At 31.1% G+C, this 19,908-nt stretch overlaps 1 protein-coding gene across 1 annotated transcript; it reads left to right on the forward strand.

Moving 5' to 3' along the window:
• The first annotated feature begins 9,589 nt into the window (after window positions 1-9,589).
• On the forward strand, window positions 9,590-10,302 carry LOC131613698 (transcription factor MYB118-like). The gene is made up of 2 exons (XM_058885346.1): window positions 9,590-9,678; window positions 9,789-10,302. The coding sequence occupies exons 1-2, from the start codon at window positions 9,590-9,592 to the stop codon at window positions 10,300-10,302; spliced, it is 603 nt and encodes a 200-aa protein (XP_058741329.1).
• Window positions 10,303-19,908: the final 9,606 nt, after the last annotated feature.

Genomic DNA, 19,908 nt, shown 5'->3' on the forward strand with positions numbered 1-19,908 from the left:
GGATTATCTCTTAAAAGTATTGATTGTTGTTCTTGCGAAAACATTAAAAAGGTTAGTTTTTTTTATGGTCAGGGAGAGCCTCAGATGTATGGATATTCTATGTCTGTTTTGTGCTTGTTCCGCATGTTTCCATATATCCTTTCTATTCATGCATGTCCTTTATATAAACCTCTGTCAGCCTCTCATTACCTCATTAAATGTGAGCCTTTCGGCGTCCCTATTCCATTCATGAAACCGTAAGTTCTATCGTCACCATAAACTCATGTAATCAAAGTCATGTAACTGCCGTCGTCTCCCCAGGTTCAATTTCATGTAGACTACCTTAGTAGGTCGTTCCCATACCCGATTTCCTACTTATATGGACTGCCCCCTGGGCTACATCCCGATTGAGTTGATACCGGCTACCCCCATCCGACTTCATACCTGGTCAAGACCTAGCTAGATAGTCGAATCTGGTCCCTGGGCTAGATCCCTGTTGGGCTGCTACCGGCCATCCCTATTCGACTTCATACCCACCAAGACACGGATGAATAGTCAAATCCAGTCCTTAGAAACAGTCTTGTATACTGATCTATATTCCATTCTATGTCCGAGTTCACACTCCGACCCTGATAAAAATATTTCAGGATGTACAATTGTGGTAATTTAGTGAGAAAAGTTGAGTAGATATGACTAGGATCGTTGTATTTTAATTTATCAATCTTAGAGTTTAAGGAATGAAGTTTTACTTGAGAGAAATCGTGGAAGCATTTAGTTAAGTGACATCATAGACATTATTATTAAAATTAGGGAAGTAAATGGATATCTATAGGAATGAATACTATGATATTCGTGTCCGCCCCGCTAGATGAATATGATATTTGTATCTGCCCCATATTCGTGCAGGTAACTGCTAAGCGGATAATCCACGAATTTTAAGATACTCGTAGATGTTTACAGATATCCATGGATAATATTTTTTTCTAAAATTATTTTAAAAATATATTTTCAGTTTCATTTAAAGAACTCTAAAAGTTATTATCACATAACATCCATACAATTCACTCTCAACTTAATAATACATCTTCTTCTCATTAATTTTCTTCCTTTTCACCAAAACATTAAATCCATACATTTCATTTTCAACCAAAACAAATAAAATATATTGTGATCGTGAGTTATGGAGGAAGAGATAAAATATGAGAGGACTGATTTTTTAAAAAGATGAAAAGACAAGGTCTAATAAACTAATGATATATAAATAATTTTTATAATTTATTAGGTTAAGGATATCCGTTGGCACGAGTATCATTAAACCCGCGTCCGTATTCATTAACAAATGAGTATTTAAATATCCATTTATTTTATCCGTGGATATCCATTAAGTAACCAGCACCATATCTGTGACAGATTATATCCGCATATATCCACGGGTACGAATATTTTTGTTATCCCGAATCAAAACAAGTAAACTAGATCTAACACATACTTAAGCTTAAACATTAAATTGCTATGAACAATAAAAACCAAATGATATGCAAACTAGAAAACAAATAAAAATCTAAAAACATGCAAATTCATACTAAAATTAAAAAGTGATGGATCAAGAAAATCTACACCTAACTTTATATTGGATTGGTGTGTCGTCCTCGCTTGCACCTAGTCAAGTGTCTAATGACAAGCCATCAAAATTTATTGATTCTTCCACTAACAGAAAAATTTACGAAGTGTCTTTTAGTATAGAAAACTTTGATCAAACAACTACATATGTTATTCTTTATTTTTCTTCAACTGCACACAACTCACTAGGCTACAAAACCTCCAAGATCTACAATTTTGAATCAATCCACCTTCTCATAACCAAAACACTCCAAGTTTTCGCTCGTAATAATCTTCACTTAATTTTACTAGAATTCTCTTGTCCGAGTCTTTGAGCTTTGAAATTTTGGTATAGCAGAACTCAGATGTCTCATAGGATGTCGAGACATCTGGTCTGTTGTCAACAACATATGCAAGACAAAGACAATTAGAGTAGTTGCTGAAAAGTAAAGTGCACACAAGAATTGTTAACCCAGTTCGGTGACAAACACACATACTCTGGGGCATACCAAGCTAGGAATGAAGTCCACTATCCGAAGTATTAATTCAGAGCTAAACTCCCCGTTTACAACCCTTCACTTAATCCCTACCCAATGACCCTTCTACCTAAGATCCTCTCCTAGATATGAGAAACCCATCTCACTTTCAACCATCGCAATTGTGTTGTACAATTTCCAGTCCCAGGAGCTGTACCAACGACCTAATTTCCACAATCCTGTATCTAGAGAATAGAAGACACACTTCCATGATGAGGAGACACACTCCTATGCCGGGCAGGAAGTCATACTTCCCTCCATACTAAGCCTTGACTCTAGACTAAGAACACATACTTGGAGTTGCTTAAAAGCTTCCTCCAAGAACAATACTCAACACATTACCTAAAGGCTTCTGAGTGAGAACACGATGACAATCCCACAAACCGGGTGGTTCATATACCAACACAACCCTTATAATTTTTACATATTGGTTTAATTCTAAACCTAGGTTACAAAGCTTCTATTTATAACCTATTCCCAACTGGACTTGGGCTTCTAATTACAACAAATATGTTGTAACAAATCTCCAAAAGATTCTCCTACAAAATAGATCTTCAAACAAATCTTCCTAATAGATATCCAAATTAGAAAGTCTCCAATCAAACATATTCTGATTTGATTCTTCCAGGTTCTTCTTTGCGCCACATATGATTGCATAATATTGGTTAGTAATATTCTGCATTGCTGTTAATTGCTGAGCCAGATTCAATCAACAATAGTTCTGATTCAGGCGCGATGTCGAATGGAACATGTTTCGACATCTTCTTTGACATGTTACTTCCAGATGTTGAAACACTTCAACACAACATGTTCTTCTGTCAAGTAGATCTTCAACCTGTTTTCTCTTACAAGTATAATTCCTACTCAACTAATTACTGCTATATTAGTTTTATCAAACATAATGCCAATTCAAATAATAGAGAAACAACAAGCTTGTTGAAGAAGCTAAAAATTCCAAGACCTTTTGGAGAAGAATTTCTTAATTTTCTTCACTAAATGTCAATCTCCACGTATCCACAACCTGATTCTTCTACCCAAAAAAAATATGCACAAGAATATTAGAGTACCTAATGAATCCATTGACAAAAAGAACTCACATTATCTCCTAGAGTTAAGCAACACTCGATAATGGTGTGTTTAGTATGAGAAAGAAGATGAACTTTTTAGAAAAAATATCACACAAATACTTTACGAACTCAAGAAATCAACACTCAGAAATACACTTCATGGTTAATCTGACTGAGAGTTTTGTTTGCATGAGTTTCTCGATTCAAGCGACAAGCTTTTTGATTCAAATTAGCTTGTGTTGACTTTGGTAAAACGTTAATTTTAAAACATGAAAAGTAATTTCAACCTATGAGAAAATGAGGGACAATTGTGAGGGACTCAAAATACGATAAAATAAAATGCAGAAAAACATTAAAACGAATTAAATTGATATTAATACCAATAGAGTAATTTCATTCTCCCTTTATTTTGTTTGGAAAATTTTGGGATATTTTAGTTCCTTACATAGTGGCTTAGGCTCCCCCTACATTCAATAGTTACGTGCGTGAAACTTAAAGTTATCTCATAAACTTCTACCCTTTGACAAATAAAATAGAGAGCAACAATAATACCTAAAATCGCAAGCAATGACAAAATCAATAGATATACATAGACACTAATAATGTGTCCATATTATAAATGAGCAAACATTTAATGCAATTACGCAAACATGAACACATTTTCAATGGACAAAGAGATCAAAAAAATAATCTGCACTAAAACATAAAATGAAACATCAGAATTAATCAAAACATCAAATATAGATATACCATAATCATTCAAACCAAAATCACCACATAACACGTGGTGGAAGACACAAAAGACTAACAAAGTTAATAGCAAGAAAATTATATTAAACATGAATTAATGAAATGATATGCTAAGATGGAGGTGGGTGGGAGCATTGGTGAATTTATGCATCTGAGAACCTCGAACTGATGGATAGGTTGACGAAGTCTCTGATGGAAGTTAGTAAAGTCGTAATTCAATCCTCTCTCGCCTTTGCATCAGCTTCATGGCGCACTTTTCTTTCTTGTGCATCAACAATCCCCTGAGCAACCGCCTAAGCAACACACACTACTAGAAAATTTGCTTTTAGTGACCAATTTAGTGATTGAAATTTTTTTGGTCACTTTAGTGACCGAATTAGCCACCAAAATTGATATTCATGAGCCAATTTTAAGAGGTCACTAAATCGGTCACTAAAACAAATCAACCATCAATTTAGAGACCAAAATTTTGTGATCGACATTTCGGTCACTGTAGTGACCGAATTAACCACCAAAATTTGATATTCATGAGCCAATTTTAAGAGGTCACTAAATCGGTCACGAAATTTTTTTTCATATACAATTTAATTTATATAAGAAAATTAGAGACCAAAATTTTGGTCACTAATATTTTTGTTTTCTTTTTCTAATTTTAATCTTCTTTATAATGTTATTATTTCCTTTTTATTTTTTTTAAAGATTTTAATTCTCTTTTAATTTTTAATTTTTAATTTTTAATTTTTAATAAAACTTTTATAGTTTTTAACATATAATATATTTATATAAAACTATATGTATATATGTTTAAATATAAAAAAATTAATATATTAAACTAAAATTAATATATACTAAATTAAAATAAATTGAAACTAGCCGTCTACCCGTGCGATGCACGGACATATATTATTGAATTATCATTATATATGTATTAAATTACTTATTAATTATTATTAATAAATTGTCTAAAAACATATCAATTGATTTATAGAGTTAGAGATCGTTGTTAGTTGAAAAAAGATGAATTAAATAATAACTTATTTTGGGCCACTTGATTCTACTATTTACATGTGAAGTAAAAGAAAAAATATATAGCAATATAATTAATTAGAAAATTTAGAGACATAAACGAAAAATGTGTTAATTTAATGTGCAATTTTCCATCCATAACATGCTTATAGTTACACATACAAAAAAAAATCATGGCATGCTAATATATGGACAGACAAAAAATATAAAGAAATTAAAAGTATGAAAAATGGAAACAAATAATATAAACAAAAAAAAATTAATAATAATACATGCAAAAAATTCATGGCATGCTAATTTATGGATAGACAAAAAGTAAAAAAAATATATAACAGTAGAAAAATAGAAACAATCAATAAAAGAAAAAAAATACAATAAATAAATATTTTTTATTTATTTTATGAGGCACATTTGTTAATGAATTTCTCACCTGATAAAGAAATGGACATATAAATACAAATATGCTTTTGAGTGATTCTAAGTAGAAGATGTCAATCTTAAATACAATATCTCTGTCTAACTGTGGACTCCATTACATAAATTCATATAACAGACTATAAAATAATTTGCATGTCTTAGGGGATAATCTTGCAAACCTTGATCACAAAAAGCACCTTGCAACTACCATGATCACAAAAAGCACCTTGCAACTACCATCACATACATTCCATCTTTCAATTGATGTTGAAAGAACTTGCCAGTGGGAGTTTGATGATACCAGTTCCATTTTCAAGAAGAAAATGAAATGTTGTTTTAAAAATGTGTAAATAGTTGAGAATGTATAACATTGAGTTAGTGGGGAATTTATAAAAGTGAGTTACTGGAGAATTTATAATCAAATAGAAAGAAAGTGGAGAGAGAAGTTAGAGATGTGATCGAGTGGGAATAGAAGTTGGAGATAGAAATTTGAGGTTTCTTAATTTTTTTTAATTTATTAAACTTAATTTATTTTAATTAATTAAGTAAATTAATTTATAATTAAATAGAAAACGGAGAGATACTATAATATTATATGATATTATTTAGTTAATAATAAATTAATTAACATAATGAGAGAAAACTTACTTAATTAATTTGTAAAAAAAATTGAAAAAAAAATGCAATGAAGTTTTCTTTGGGTGTCCTATTTATGTCGGATTTATGTGGTTAGTGGATGAAGTTATGGTTATTAAATGATGTAGTATGCTTATGTGTTCGTGTTGTAAATAGATATTTTGTTGGTTATGCAATGAAGTAATGAGTTTAGTGGAGGTTATTGAAAGTTTGACTATTTTTTGAATTAACAAAAAATTAAATAAGAAAATCACGGTAAGACATGAGAGAAAGGAAGTTAAAAGAATTACTAATATAATAGAAATAAATAGGAGGGAAGTTAAAGAGAAAATTAGTAAGTGAATGAATGAGTTTTTTAATTTTATTATTATTTATTAAATGTTAATTAGTGATATTTACTTTTTATTTGCATTTTTAAATGTGATAACTTGTAATGTGATTGAGATGAACAAGAAAAGAAAATTTTGATATCAAAAGCACACCTAAATTACCACGAACAATTCATATTAACATGGATTTTAGCAACTCTTTCCCATTAAACATTCATATTTATATATTATTATAACAAAAATTGCATAATCAATAACAAATCTCTTATAGGTTATACGAAACTCCAATACACTAAAAAATCAATTGACAAAAAAAAATCAAAAACCATATCCAATCGAAATCATCTTAAAAAGAATATTGAAACAATTCTAAAATAAAAAGTATAATAATTACTAAAAATGTACCATACTTATGAAATGCTCTAATTATGAAATGAAATTTTACCAATATATAATAGATTAATAAATGTTATTAATTTAAAAAATGGGTTGAAAGTCATTTATTTATATGATTAATAATTTTATTTTAATTAATTGGTAAAATGATGGAGAGGTTTCGTGGGATTACTTGAAATGGTGGGTTTATATGAACTTATTATTAATTAATTAAAAATTATTTAATTAAGGATTATTTGAAGTGATGGGTTTATATAAACTTATTATTAATTAATTAAAAATTATTTAATTAATTGAAAAAAAATAGGGGTTTAATAGTAATTAAATAATTACTAATAATTTTATTTAATTAATTAGTAAAAATATTTGACGGGAAGAAATGTTAGGATTATAATTTAGTATGATGATTAAATTCATATAAAATAAACTGAAATATATTACAACATTTACGGAAATAAATTAAACTTTATAAACATTTACTAAAATAAAGTGAAAATAATATAAATTAAAATAAATAAATTAAAATAAATTGAAATATATTAAACTAAACTTAAATATACTAAACTGAAATTAATAAAATTAAAATTAAATTAAATTTAAATATAAATATAATAATATTAATTTAGTTTTTTAACATTAAAATGGGTTAATTAAGTTAGTTTATAAATTTAATTAAGTAAGTTTTAATTTAAATTAATTCAGTGTTATTTTAATTTAATTAAGTTAGTTTAGTTCTCAATTTAATTAAGTTAGTTTTAATTTATTTAGTTTAATTTAAATTAATTCAGTTTTAATTGAATTAGTTTAGTTTAAATTTCATTAAAATTAGTTTTATTTTATTTAGTTTACTTTTAATAAATTTAGTTTTAATTTAATTAATTTAGTTTAGTTTTAATTAATTTTAATTTAATTAGTTTAGTTTAGTTTAGTTTTAATTAGTTTAGTTTAAAAATTGAAATTAATTCATATAAACAATAAAACAATGTGTGTGTTTAGTTAGTAAAAATTTGATTTTGAAGCATTTAGGGAGGAAATGGGTTTATGTAAAACTGGTGTTCGCAAGGGGGTTTCGGAAGTGCATTTTCGAAAACACCTCCCTGACCAGTTTCGGAAGTGCACTTCCGAAACTGGTCAAGTAGGTGTTTTCGGAAATGCATTTCCGAACTATTTTCCGAAATGTTTTTCTTTTCTTGATTCTTATGGATTTCAATGTTTTCAGGAAAATATCAGGCATCCCTGCACGAATCCGACAGGGCAGAGAGACTCAGACAGCGTCGACCAGATGCGAGCGGGCGTCTCAGCTGGCGGCTACACAGGGACGGGGTCGAGTACCAGTACCCGTCCAGATGGATGAGGCTGGTTTCTCATCTGGATCGAGGAGTAGGCTGGCTCAGATGTCTTCTTCCCGGGAGGAGGAGGTGAGATACCAGGATGATCAGGAGATACCTGATGCTGACCCTTCGCGCGGGGAGGAGGAGAAGGAGCAGGGCTACCCGGAAGGGTCTAGGGAAACTTCCGTGTTGATTTCCTACCACGAGCACGTCGCTCGGCGTATCTGGGAGGGAGAGGTAATTTTTTTAATTTAACCGTTTTTTATTTAGCTTTTTATTTCACATTTTCTTCACGCTCTAATTAACAAACTTTTTTGTTTTTGTTTTTGTCGTAACAGGAAAGGGCAACGCTAAAAATGGTGAACCACGCGCGCAAGATTTTTGATCTCTTTAAACCACAGGCGCAGTGGTTTAATGATGTGGTGACTGCTTCCGTGCTAGGTGGGTTGTGCATGACCGGGTATACCACCATCAGCCACGGCATGCAGGGGGCTTTTGTGGAGCGGTGGCATAAGGAGACGTCTTCTTTCAACTTACTGGTTGAGGAGTTGACGATCACCTTGCACGTTGTGCGTTGTCTTCTCCACTTGCCGATTAGGGGGATGCTGCTGAATCATTCCCGGATCCAGAGGGTCAATGCGATCGAGTGGATGAGGATCTATTTGGGTATGGACCCATATATGGCTGATTTTGAGTGCCAGACGGCAAATGGGGCTCATATCTGGTTCTCCATCTTGAGAAAGTTGTATGAGCACCACTTGGTGGCGGCGGCTGATTTCGAGGAGGCGGGTAATGACCTATTTACGGAGTATCACCGTGCATGCGCTCTCCGATGTTGGTTCATGTTCTTGGTAGGCACTGCACTCTTTGTGGACAAGAGTGCAACCTACGTCGACGTGACTTATCTCCGCTATTTCATGGACCTGACTACCATTCACCAGTGAAATTGGGGGTCAGCTATTCTGATATAGCAGTCCCCTCTTTATTGTGCATGTTCTGGGTTCGAATTTTAGTATTATTTCTATGAGAACAACGGATAAAAGGACAATTTTTTTTAAAATTAAGAAAAATCAAACAAAACTTTACCAGTAATCATTAACAAGAGATGCATGATCTCTTTTCAATTATTCTAAAGTCATTTTAAGTTTTAAGACTGTTTTCTCTAGTTTTAAAATATTTTTCTTTTGGGAGGTGATTTTCTTAAAATAATTTAAAACTTCAGCATGCATATACTACATATAAGCCTTGCATATAATACATGATTATGTGAATGAATGGAAAAAACAGAATAACAAACTGTTAACCAACTGTTAGTTGTTAATTAGTTATAAACTAACATAACTAATTGTTAACTAATTCTAACAACCAACCAGATAGTAAACTTGTCTAGTATAAGTTAACAAACCGATTCTTAATAAATCTTTTTTTATCCATCAACGAAGTGATAATAATCACTATAAACTCACGCACACAATTTTATTCTATTGACATCCAACATAACAATATCTTATTTGATTCTAACAATGGAGACGGCACCTAAACTCAAAGAAGATCAAAGACTCGATCTTGGAGACAACAAGCACAAAGGAAAATGGACTGAAGATGAGGATTGGTATATTATAATAAATCATTCAAAATTTATACACTCTCTCATTATGCTTTCATGATTTTAGTTTTTTTTCTTCTTTTTAATACTCCATGGTTTCTTTTTACATTTTGTAGGCTTCTTGGAGAATTTGTGGATTTGTTTGGACTTCAAAATTGGTTCTACATTGCAACGTTGATTGAAGGAAAGACAAACAAACAATGCTGGAATCGATGGCATAACCATGTTCGGCCAGATATAGAGAAGGGGCCATGGAGCAAAGAGGAAGACATGACACTGATTAAAGCTCATAAAGAAGTTGGAAACAAGTGGACAGAAATTGCAAAGAGATTGCCGCGTCGTACCGAGAACACGGTCAGGAATCATTGGAATAATACTAAGAAGCGTCTATATTCCAAGAAGGCTCAAAATGAAAGAAAGGAAGATTTAAATGAAGATTTGCTTCTGAATTATATCAAGGGAATCATTCTTGTTCAAGAAAGTGAAAATGAAAGCAATGTGGAAAACGACATTGGTGTTGATTGTGTTATGAACAAAAGCTCAGAGAGTGACTTCAACTTTAAAGGTTGGGATAGTCAAGAAGAGGATGAAGTTGGCAGCTATGTCTTATGGGATAGTCAAGAATTATGAAGATCATGAATAAAATATATATTTTTCTAAATGGATGGATAGAGTGATCATAACAATATGTTATTGTGTGATCGAGATAGTTAGATCACAACATGTAATGGTCCAAGTTATTATATGATATTACCAAGTCAAGTTACTTTTTTATGGCTGGCGATGGGTTTGTTCATTCTAAAGATGAGGGTGGCTTCTTTTGTGTGAAATAGGATGGGTGATTGTTCTTCCGGATAGGTATTTTTTAAAGATTTTTATCTCTTTGTATGATAGATTGAGGATTAGAGTTGAGTTTGCTATGATCTGCCACTATATTGTGCTTGGTATATTTGGACTTTTAACAATGATATAAGCTTTTTGGAGTAATAATCAAATGTGAAGGAGGCTATAACATATTGAGACCTTATAAGGAGTTTTAAGGTCAACCATAAAAATTGTAGGCTATTTGTTTAAATTATATGTTCTTATTTTGAAAGGAGATTTAAGGTTATCAAAGAATGTCTAATCTTTATAATTGAAAGTAGGGGTGGCAAAGCGGGCAGCCCGCCCCGCCCCGTTATATGCCCGTAAAAAAAAGAGCAGGATAGACAAACCCGTAAATTGAAATGGGCATAAAAACCTAACCCGCCCCGCTAAGGTGGCGGGCGGCGGGCTTGTCCGCCTATTCTTTTATTTATTATTTTTTTTCATTTTCTTAATAAATTTTTTTACATTTTAATTAGATTTTTCACATAGTTTTTAGAACAATTTTTTTATAAAGCATTTGTTAACAAATTTTACTTTAAAATATTGCATATATTCACAAATAAATGTATAAAATAAAACCATCAAGAATTAGAATTAGTAGAATTAACTTAAAAAATAGTGGATTTTGACGGAGCAGCGGGTTTTGAAAGGCATACTAAGTCCATTCCAAATTCCCTACCAAAAATATCGACCGGACAATTCAAGCAAGCAGACGAAGTAGTTACTGAACCCGACGTAGGAGTGTCAATAACCATACTTTCATTTATATCAGATATTTCTAAGTTCAACCTTTTACCACAATCCAAGGAAATAAAAGAGTGAGTTGCTCCAGTATCAATAATTGAAACTAAGGGTGTGCCATGAATGAAACGCATACCTTTAATTAATCGATCTTCAGGAGTGGTTTCCGACCCAGACAAAGCAAAAACCTTTCCCCCAGATTGGTTCTTCTTTGGCTTAGGATATTGTGGGCTAATGTGACCTTCTTCACCATAGTTGTAGCAAGTCACAACCTTCTTCTTACTATCAGCAGCAACATGGCCCACTTTATCACACTTGAAACACTTCTTCTGATCAAGCTTGCAGTCATTCTTACGATGCCCAATTTCGCCACAGTTGTAGCACCTGGCAAAAGCACTGGAGTCTCCCCCAATAGGCTTCTTCCCATCAACAGCTTTACCTCTACCATATGGCTTACCTCTGTCCATATGTTTCTTGCCCTTTCTGTCAACCAACTCGTGAGAGTGAGATGACTTCATCTTGATGTTATCTTCTTCAAATATCCTGCTACAATCAACCAAATCAGCAAACCATCGAATCCTCTGATATATGATACCCTGCTTAATCTCATCACGGAGACCATTCTCGAATTTGATGCATTTCAAGAACTCACCATCCTCGTCATTATTGTAAGGAGTGTAATACTTTTCCAACTCTACAAACTTGGAAGCATACTCTGGAACTGTCATATTGTCTTGCTTCAGCTCCAAAAACTCGACCTCCTTCCTTCCCCGAACATCCTCAAGAAAGTATTTCCTCAGAAAATCCCTTTTGAACACAACCCAAGTGATTGCTATTCCATCAGTATCCAGCTCTATCTTGGTAGCAATCCACCAGTCGTCAGCTTCCTTAGATAGCATGTGAGTACCATACCTCACCTTCAAGTTCTCAGCACAGTCAATCACTCTGAAAATCCTCTCGATTTCTTTCAACCACTTCTGAGCGCCTTCAGGATCATGCGTGCCCTTGAACAACGGAGGATTGTTCCTCTGAAAGCTCCCCAATTGTTTGTCAGCACCAATCCCAGCTCCATTGGCATTCCCTCCCAACGCACCAGCAATCATGCCCAGAGCCTCAGCGATAGCATCGTCGTTTCTTCCACCTCTTCCAGCCATTGTTCTACTAATCCACAAAACAATTCCATTAGCACCAAAAGTATCGACAGTGATAACTTGCACTAGTCGCATATAAGGGAAAAACGAACACAAGACTCTAGTCACAACGATCGACTATGTTCTGGTACCACTATTGTAACACCCTTCTAATATATCAGAGTAACATGGAACAAGGGTGCCACAATTCAAATTTAAAAACAAACATTATATGTCATTGTCATGCATTCAATGAAGAAATTCATCATAATTCATAATACTCATATTAACACAGCGGAAAAATCAGTCATACGGATAAGTTCAACCTCTTTGAAAACTATATCCCATAAACTCAAAATAAAATAAATAGAGTCATAAACATAAACTCAAAACACCGCGTTCCCCAGTGTTACAATATCATAGCATGACACCTGACGCTAAACGAAACGCAGTGACTCATGAGCTAATCCTCACCAAGTCGAAAAACCGCTATCTTCAATATGAAAATAACAACATGTAAGGGTGAGTCTCATCGCAATTAACAAATATTATTGCATCATAAATAATAACATCTCATAGTTATATTATTCACCCAATTGTATTATGTTCAGACAATTCAACAACATACAACCAAACATCATTAATTCATAACACTGAAACACATTCAATCATGTTATGAAAATCATGCATATGAATGAACTAACACTATGCATGTGGTGCCAAACATCATCAATGGGAATAACCCACCGACCGATCCAACATCATCAAGATAGGCCCTGCCAGCACAAATTCCATACAATGGGAGTTATGCCCTTCACTGAATCCACAACATCATCTAGATTCAGCCCTCAACATATGATTATGAATGAATACAAATATATACAACATACTTATAGCATCGTAGATCCGATGAACACCATCGTCTCATCTCTTACCATTCATCATCATCATCATCAAGCATGCTTACATATATATTAGCATCATTCAAATACTATTCAATCATCATCATCATACAACCAATGAATCATCACATGATTGTTGCTTCAAACATAACATGTATATTATCACATCTCATCACATATATGCTCAATACATTATTCACCAAGGTCTAATAAACTAATGATATATAAATAATTTTTATAATTTATTAGGGTATGGATATCCGTTGGCACGAGTATCATTAAACCCGCGTCCGTATTCATTAACAAATGAGTATTTAAATATCCATTTATTTTATCCGTGGATATCCATTAAGTAACCAGCACCATATCTGTGACAGATTTTATCCGCATATATCCACGGGTACGAATATTTTTGTTATCCCGAATCAAAACAAGTAAACTAGATCTAACACATACTTAAGCTTAAACATTAAATTGCTATGAACAATAAAAACCAAATGATATGCAAACTAGAAAACAAATAAAAATCTAAAAACATGCCAATTCATACTAAAATTAAAAAGTGATGGATCAAGAAAATCTACACCTAACTTTATATTGGATTGGTGTGTCGTCCTCGCTTGCACCTAGTCAAGTGTCTAATGACAAGCCATCAAAAATTATTGATTCTTCCACTAACAGAAAAATTTACGAAGTGTCTTTTAGTATAGAAAACTTTGATCAAACAACTACATATGTTATTCTTTATTTTTCTTCAACTGCACACAACTCACTAGGCTACAAAACCTCCAAGATCTACAATTTTGAATCAATCCACCTTCTCATAACCAAAACACTCCAAGTTTTCGCTCGTAATAATCTTCACTCAATTTTACTAGAATTCTCTTGTCCGAGTCTTTGAGCTTTGAAATTCTGGTATAGAAGAACTCAGATGTCTCATAGGATGTCGAGACATCTGGTCTGTTGTCAACAACATATGCAAGATAAAGACAGTTAGAGTAGTTGCTGAAAAGTAAAGTGCACACAAGAATTGTTAACCCAGTTCGGTGACAAACACACATACTCTGGGGCATACCAAGCTAGGAATGAAGTCCACTATCCGCAGTATTAATTCGGAGCTAAACTCCCCGTTTACAACCCTTCACTTAATCCCTACCCAATGACCCTTCTACCTAAGATCCTCTCCTAGATATGAGAAACCCATCTCACTTCCAACCAACGCAATAGTGTTGTACAATTTCCAGTCCCATGAGATGTACCAACGACCTAATTTCCACAATCCTGTATCCAGAGAATAGAAGACACACTTCCATGATGAGGAGACACACTCCTATGCCGGGCAGAAGTCGTACTTCCCTCCATACTAAGCCTTGACTCTAGACTAAGAACACATACTTGGAGTTGCTTAAAAGCTTCCTCCAAGAACAATACTCAACACATTACCTAAAGGCTTCTGAGTGAGAACACGATGACAATCCCACAAACCGGGTGGTTCATATACCAACACAACCCTTATAATTTTTACATATTGGTTTACTTCTAAACCTAGGTTACAAAGCTTCTATTTATAACCTATTCCCAACTAGACTTGGGCTTCTAATTACAGCAAATATGCTGTAACAAATCTCCAAAAGATTCTCCTACAAAATAGATCTTCAAACAAATCTTCCTAATAGATATCCAAATTAGAAAGTCTCCAATCAAACATATTCTGATTTGATTCTTCCAGGTTCTTCTTTGCGCCACATATGATTGCATAATATTGGTTAGTAATATTCTGCATTGCTGTTAATTGCTGAGCCAGATTCAATCAACAACAGTTCTGATTCAGGCGCGATGTCGAATGGAACATGTTTCGACATCTTCTTTGACATGTTACATCCAGATGTTGAAACACTTCAACACAACATGTTCTTCTGTCAAGTAGATCTTCAACCTGTTTTCTCTTACAAGTATAATTCCTACTCAACTAATTACTGCTATATTAGTTTTATCAAACATAATGCCAATTCAAATAATAGAGAAACAGCAAGCTTGTTGAAGAAGCTAAAAATTCCAAGACCTTTTGGAGAAGAATTTCTTATTTTTCTTCACTAAATGTCAATCTCCACGTATCCACAACCTGATTCTTCTACCCGAAAAAAATATGCACAAGAATATTAGAGTACCTAATGAATCCATTGACAAAAAGAACCCACATTATCTCCTAGAGTTAAGCAACACTCAATAATGGTGTGTTTAGTATGAGAAAGAAGATGAACTTTTTATAAAAAATATCACACAAATACTTTACGAACTCAAGAAATCAACACTCAAAAATACACTTCGTGGTTAATCTGACTGAGAGTTTTGTTTGCATGAGTTTCTCAATTCAAGCCACAAGCTTTTTGATTCAAATTAGCTTGTGTTGACTTTGGTAAAACGTTAATTTTAAAACATGAAAAGTAATTTCAACCTATGAGAAAATGAGGGACAATTGTGAGGGACTCAAAATACGATAAAATAAAATGCAGAAAAACATTAAAACGGATTAAATTGATATTAATACCAATAGAGCAATTTCATTCTCCCTTTATTTTGTTTGGAAAATTTTGGGATATTTTAGTTCCTTACATAGTGGCTTAGGCTCCCCCTACATTCAATAGTTACGTGCGTGAAACTTAAAGTTATCTCATAAACTTCTACCCTTTGACAAATAAAATAAAGAGCAACAATAATACCTAAAATCGCAAGCAATGACAAAATCAATAGATATACATAGACACTAATAATGTGTCCATATTATAAATGAACAAACATTTAATGCAATTACACAAACATGAACACAATTTCAATGGACAAAGAGATCAAAAAAATAATCTGCACTAAAACATAAAATGAAACATCAGAATTAATCAAAACATCAAATATAGACATACCATAATCATTCAAACCAAAATCACCACATAACACGTGGTGGAAGACACAAAAGACTAACAAAGTTAATAGCAAGAAAATTATGTTAAACATGAATTAATGAAATGATATGCTAAGTTGGAGGTGGGTGGGAGCATTGGTGAATGTATGCATCTGGGAACCTCGAACTGATGGATAGGTTGACGAAGTCTCTGATGGAAGTTAGTAAAGTCGTAATTCAATCCTCTCTCGCCTTTGCATTAGCTTCATGGCGCACTTTTCTTTCTTATGCATCAACAATCCCCTGAGCAACCGCCTAAGCAGCACACACTACTAGAAAATTTGCTTTTAGTGACCAATTTAGTGATTGGAAATTTTTTGGTCACTTTAGTGACCGAATTAGCCACCAAAAGTTGATATTCATGAACCAATTTTAAGAGGTCACTAAATCGGTCACTAAAACAAATCAACCATCAATTTAGAGACCAAAATTTTGTGATCGAAATTTCGGTCACTGTAGTGACCGAATTAACCACCAAAATTTGATATTCATGAGCCAATTTTAAGAGGTCATTAAATCGGTCACGAAATTTTTTTTCATATACAATTTAATTTATATAAAAAAATTAGAGACCAAAATTTCGGTCACTAATATTTTTGTTTTCTTTTTCTAATTTTAATCTTCTTTATAATGTTATTATTTCCTTTCTATTTTTTTAAAGATTTTAATTCTCTTTTAATTTTTAATATTTAATAAAACTTTTATAGTTTTAACATATAATATATTTATATAAAACTATATGTATATATGTTTAAATATAAAAAATTAATATATTAAACTGAAATTAATATATACTAAATTAAAATAAATTGACACTAGCCGTCTACCCGTGCGATGCACGGACATATATTATTGAATTATCATTATATATGTATTAAATTACTTATTAATTATTATTAATAAATTGTCTAAAAACATATCAATTGATTTATAGAGTTAGAGATGGTTGTTAGTTGAAAAAAGATGAATTAAATAATAACTTATTTTGGGCCACTTGATTCTACTATTTACATGTGAAGTAAAAGAAAAAATATATAGCAATATGATTAATTAGAAAATTTAGAGACATAAACGAAAAATGTGTTAATTTAATGTGCAATTTTCCATCCATGACATGCTTATAGGTACACATACAAAAAAAAAATCATGGCATGCTAATATATGGACAGACAAAAAATATAAAGAAATTAAAAGTATGAAAAATGGAAACAAATAATATAAACAAAAAAAATTAATAATAATACATGCAAAAAAATTCATGGCATGCTAATTTATGGACAGACAAAAAGTAAAAAAATATATAACAGTAGAAAAATAGAAACAATCGATAAAAGAAAAAAAATACAATAAATAAATATTTTTTATTTATTTTATGAGGCACATTTGTTAATGAATTTCTCACCTGATAATGGACATATAAATACAAATATGCTTTTGAGTGATTCTAAGTAGGAGATGTCAATCTTAAATACAATATCTTTGTCTAACTGTGGACTCCATTACATAAATTCATATAACAGATTGATAAAATAATTTGCATGTCTTAGGGGATAATCTTGCAAACCTTGATCACAAAAAGCACCTTGCAACTACCATGATCACAAAAAGGCTCTTCGACTGCATGTAAAAAGCACCTTGCAACTACCATCACATACATTCCAACTTTCAATTGATGTTGAAAGAACTTGCCAGTGGGAGTTTGATGATACCAGTTCCATTTTCAAGAAGAAAATGAAATGTTGTTTTAAAAATGTGTAAATAGTTGAGAATGTATAACATTGAGTTAGTGGAGAATTTATAAAAGTGAGTTACTGGAGAATTTATAATCAAATAGAAAGAAAGTGGAGAGAGAAGTTAGAGATGTGATCGAGTGGGAATAGAAGTTGGAGATAGAAATTTGAGGTTTCTTACTTTTTTTAAATTTATTAAACTTAATTTATTTTAATTAATTAAGTAAATTAATTTATAATTAAATAGAAAACGGAGAGAAACTATAATATTATATGATATTATTTAGTTAATAATAAATTAATTAACATAATGAGAGAAAACTTAGTTAATTAATTTGTAAAAAAAATTGAAAAAAAAATGCAATGAAGTTTTCTTTGGGTGTCCTATTTATGTCGGATTTATGTGGTTAGTGGATGAAGTTATGGTTATTAAATGATGTAGTATGGTTATGTGTTCGTGTTGTAAATAGATATTTTGTTGGTTATGCAATGAAGTAATGAGTTTAGTGGAGGTTATAGAAAGTTTGACTATTTTTTGAATTAACAAAAAATTAAATAAGAAAATCACGGTAAGACATGAGAGAAAGGAAGTTAAAAGAATTACTAATATAATAGAAATAAATAGGAGGGAAGTTAAAGAGAAAATTAGTAAGTGAATGAATGAGTTTTTTAATTTTATTATTATTTATTAAATGTTAATTAGTGATATTTACTTTTTATTTACATTTTTAAATGTGATAACTTGTAATGTGATTGAGATGAACAAGAAAAGAAAATTTTGATATCAAAAGCAGACCTAAATTACCACGAACAATTCATCTTAACATGGATTTTAGCAACTCTTTCCCATTAAACATTCATATTTATATATTATTATAACAAAAATTGCATAATCAATAACAAATCTCTTATAGGTTATACGAAACTCCAATACACTAAAAAATCAATGTTATTGACAAAAAAAAATCAAAAACCATATCCAATCGAAATCATCTTAAAAAGAACATTGAAACAATTCTAAAATAAAAAAGTATAATAATTACTAAAAATGTACCATACTTATGAAATGCTCTAATTATGAAATGAAATTTTACCAATATATAATAGATTAATAAATGTTATTAATTTAAAAAATGGGTTGAAAGTCATTTATTTGTATGATTAATAATTTTATTTTAAATAATTGGTAAAATGATGGAGAGGTTTCGTGGGATTACTTCAAATGGTGGGTTTATATGAACTTATTATTAATTAATTAAAAATTATTTAATTAAGGATTATTTGAAGTGATGGGTTTATATAAACTTATTATTAATTAATTAAAAATTATTTAATTAATTGAAAAAAAATAGGGGTTTAATAGTAATTAAATAATTACTAATAATTTTATTTAATTAATTAGTAAAAATATTTGACAGGAAGAAATTTTAGGATTATAATTTAGTATGATGATTAAATTCATATAAAATAAACTGAAATATATTACAACATTTACGGAAATAAATTAAACTTTATAAACATTTACTAAAATAAAGTGAAAATAATATAAACTAAAACTGAATTAAAATAAATAAATTAAAATAAATTGAAATATATTAAACTAAACTTAAATATACTAAACTGAAATTAATAAAATTAAAATTAAATTAAATTTAAATATAAATATAATAATATTAATTTAGTTTTTTAACATTAAAATGGGTTAATTAAGTTAGTTTATAAATTTAATTAAGTTAGTTTTAATTTAAATTAATTCAGTTTTATTTTAATTTAATTAAGTTAGTTTAGTTCTCAATTTAATTAAGTTAGTTTTAATTTATTTAGTTTACTTTAAATTAATTCAGTTTTAATTGAATTAGTTTAGTTTAAATTTCATTAAAATTAGTTTTATTTTATTTAGTTTACTTTTA

This window comes from Vicia villosa, linkage group LG6 (genome assembly GCF_029867415.1).
Source record: "Vicia villosa cultivar HV-30 ecotype Madison, WI linkage group LG6, Vvil1.0, whole genome shotgun sequence".
In the NCBI taxonomy this organism is placed as follows: Eukaryota; Viridiplantae; Streptophyta; class Magnoliopsida; order Fabales; family Fabaceae; genus Vicia; species Vicia villosa.

Coding starts and splice junctions, on each gene's coding strand:
- LOC131613698 (XM_058885346.1), top strand. CDS start 9,590: ATGGAGACGGCACCTAAACTCAAAGAAGATCAAAGACTCGATCTTGGA. Junction 9,679..9,788: donor TGGACTGAAGATGAGGATTG/GTATATTATAAT, acceptor TACATTTTGTAG/GCTTCTTGGAGAATTTGTGG.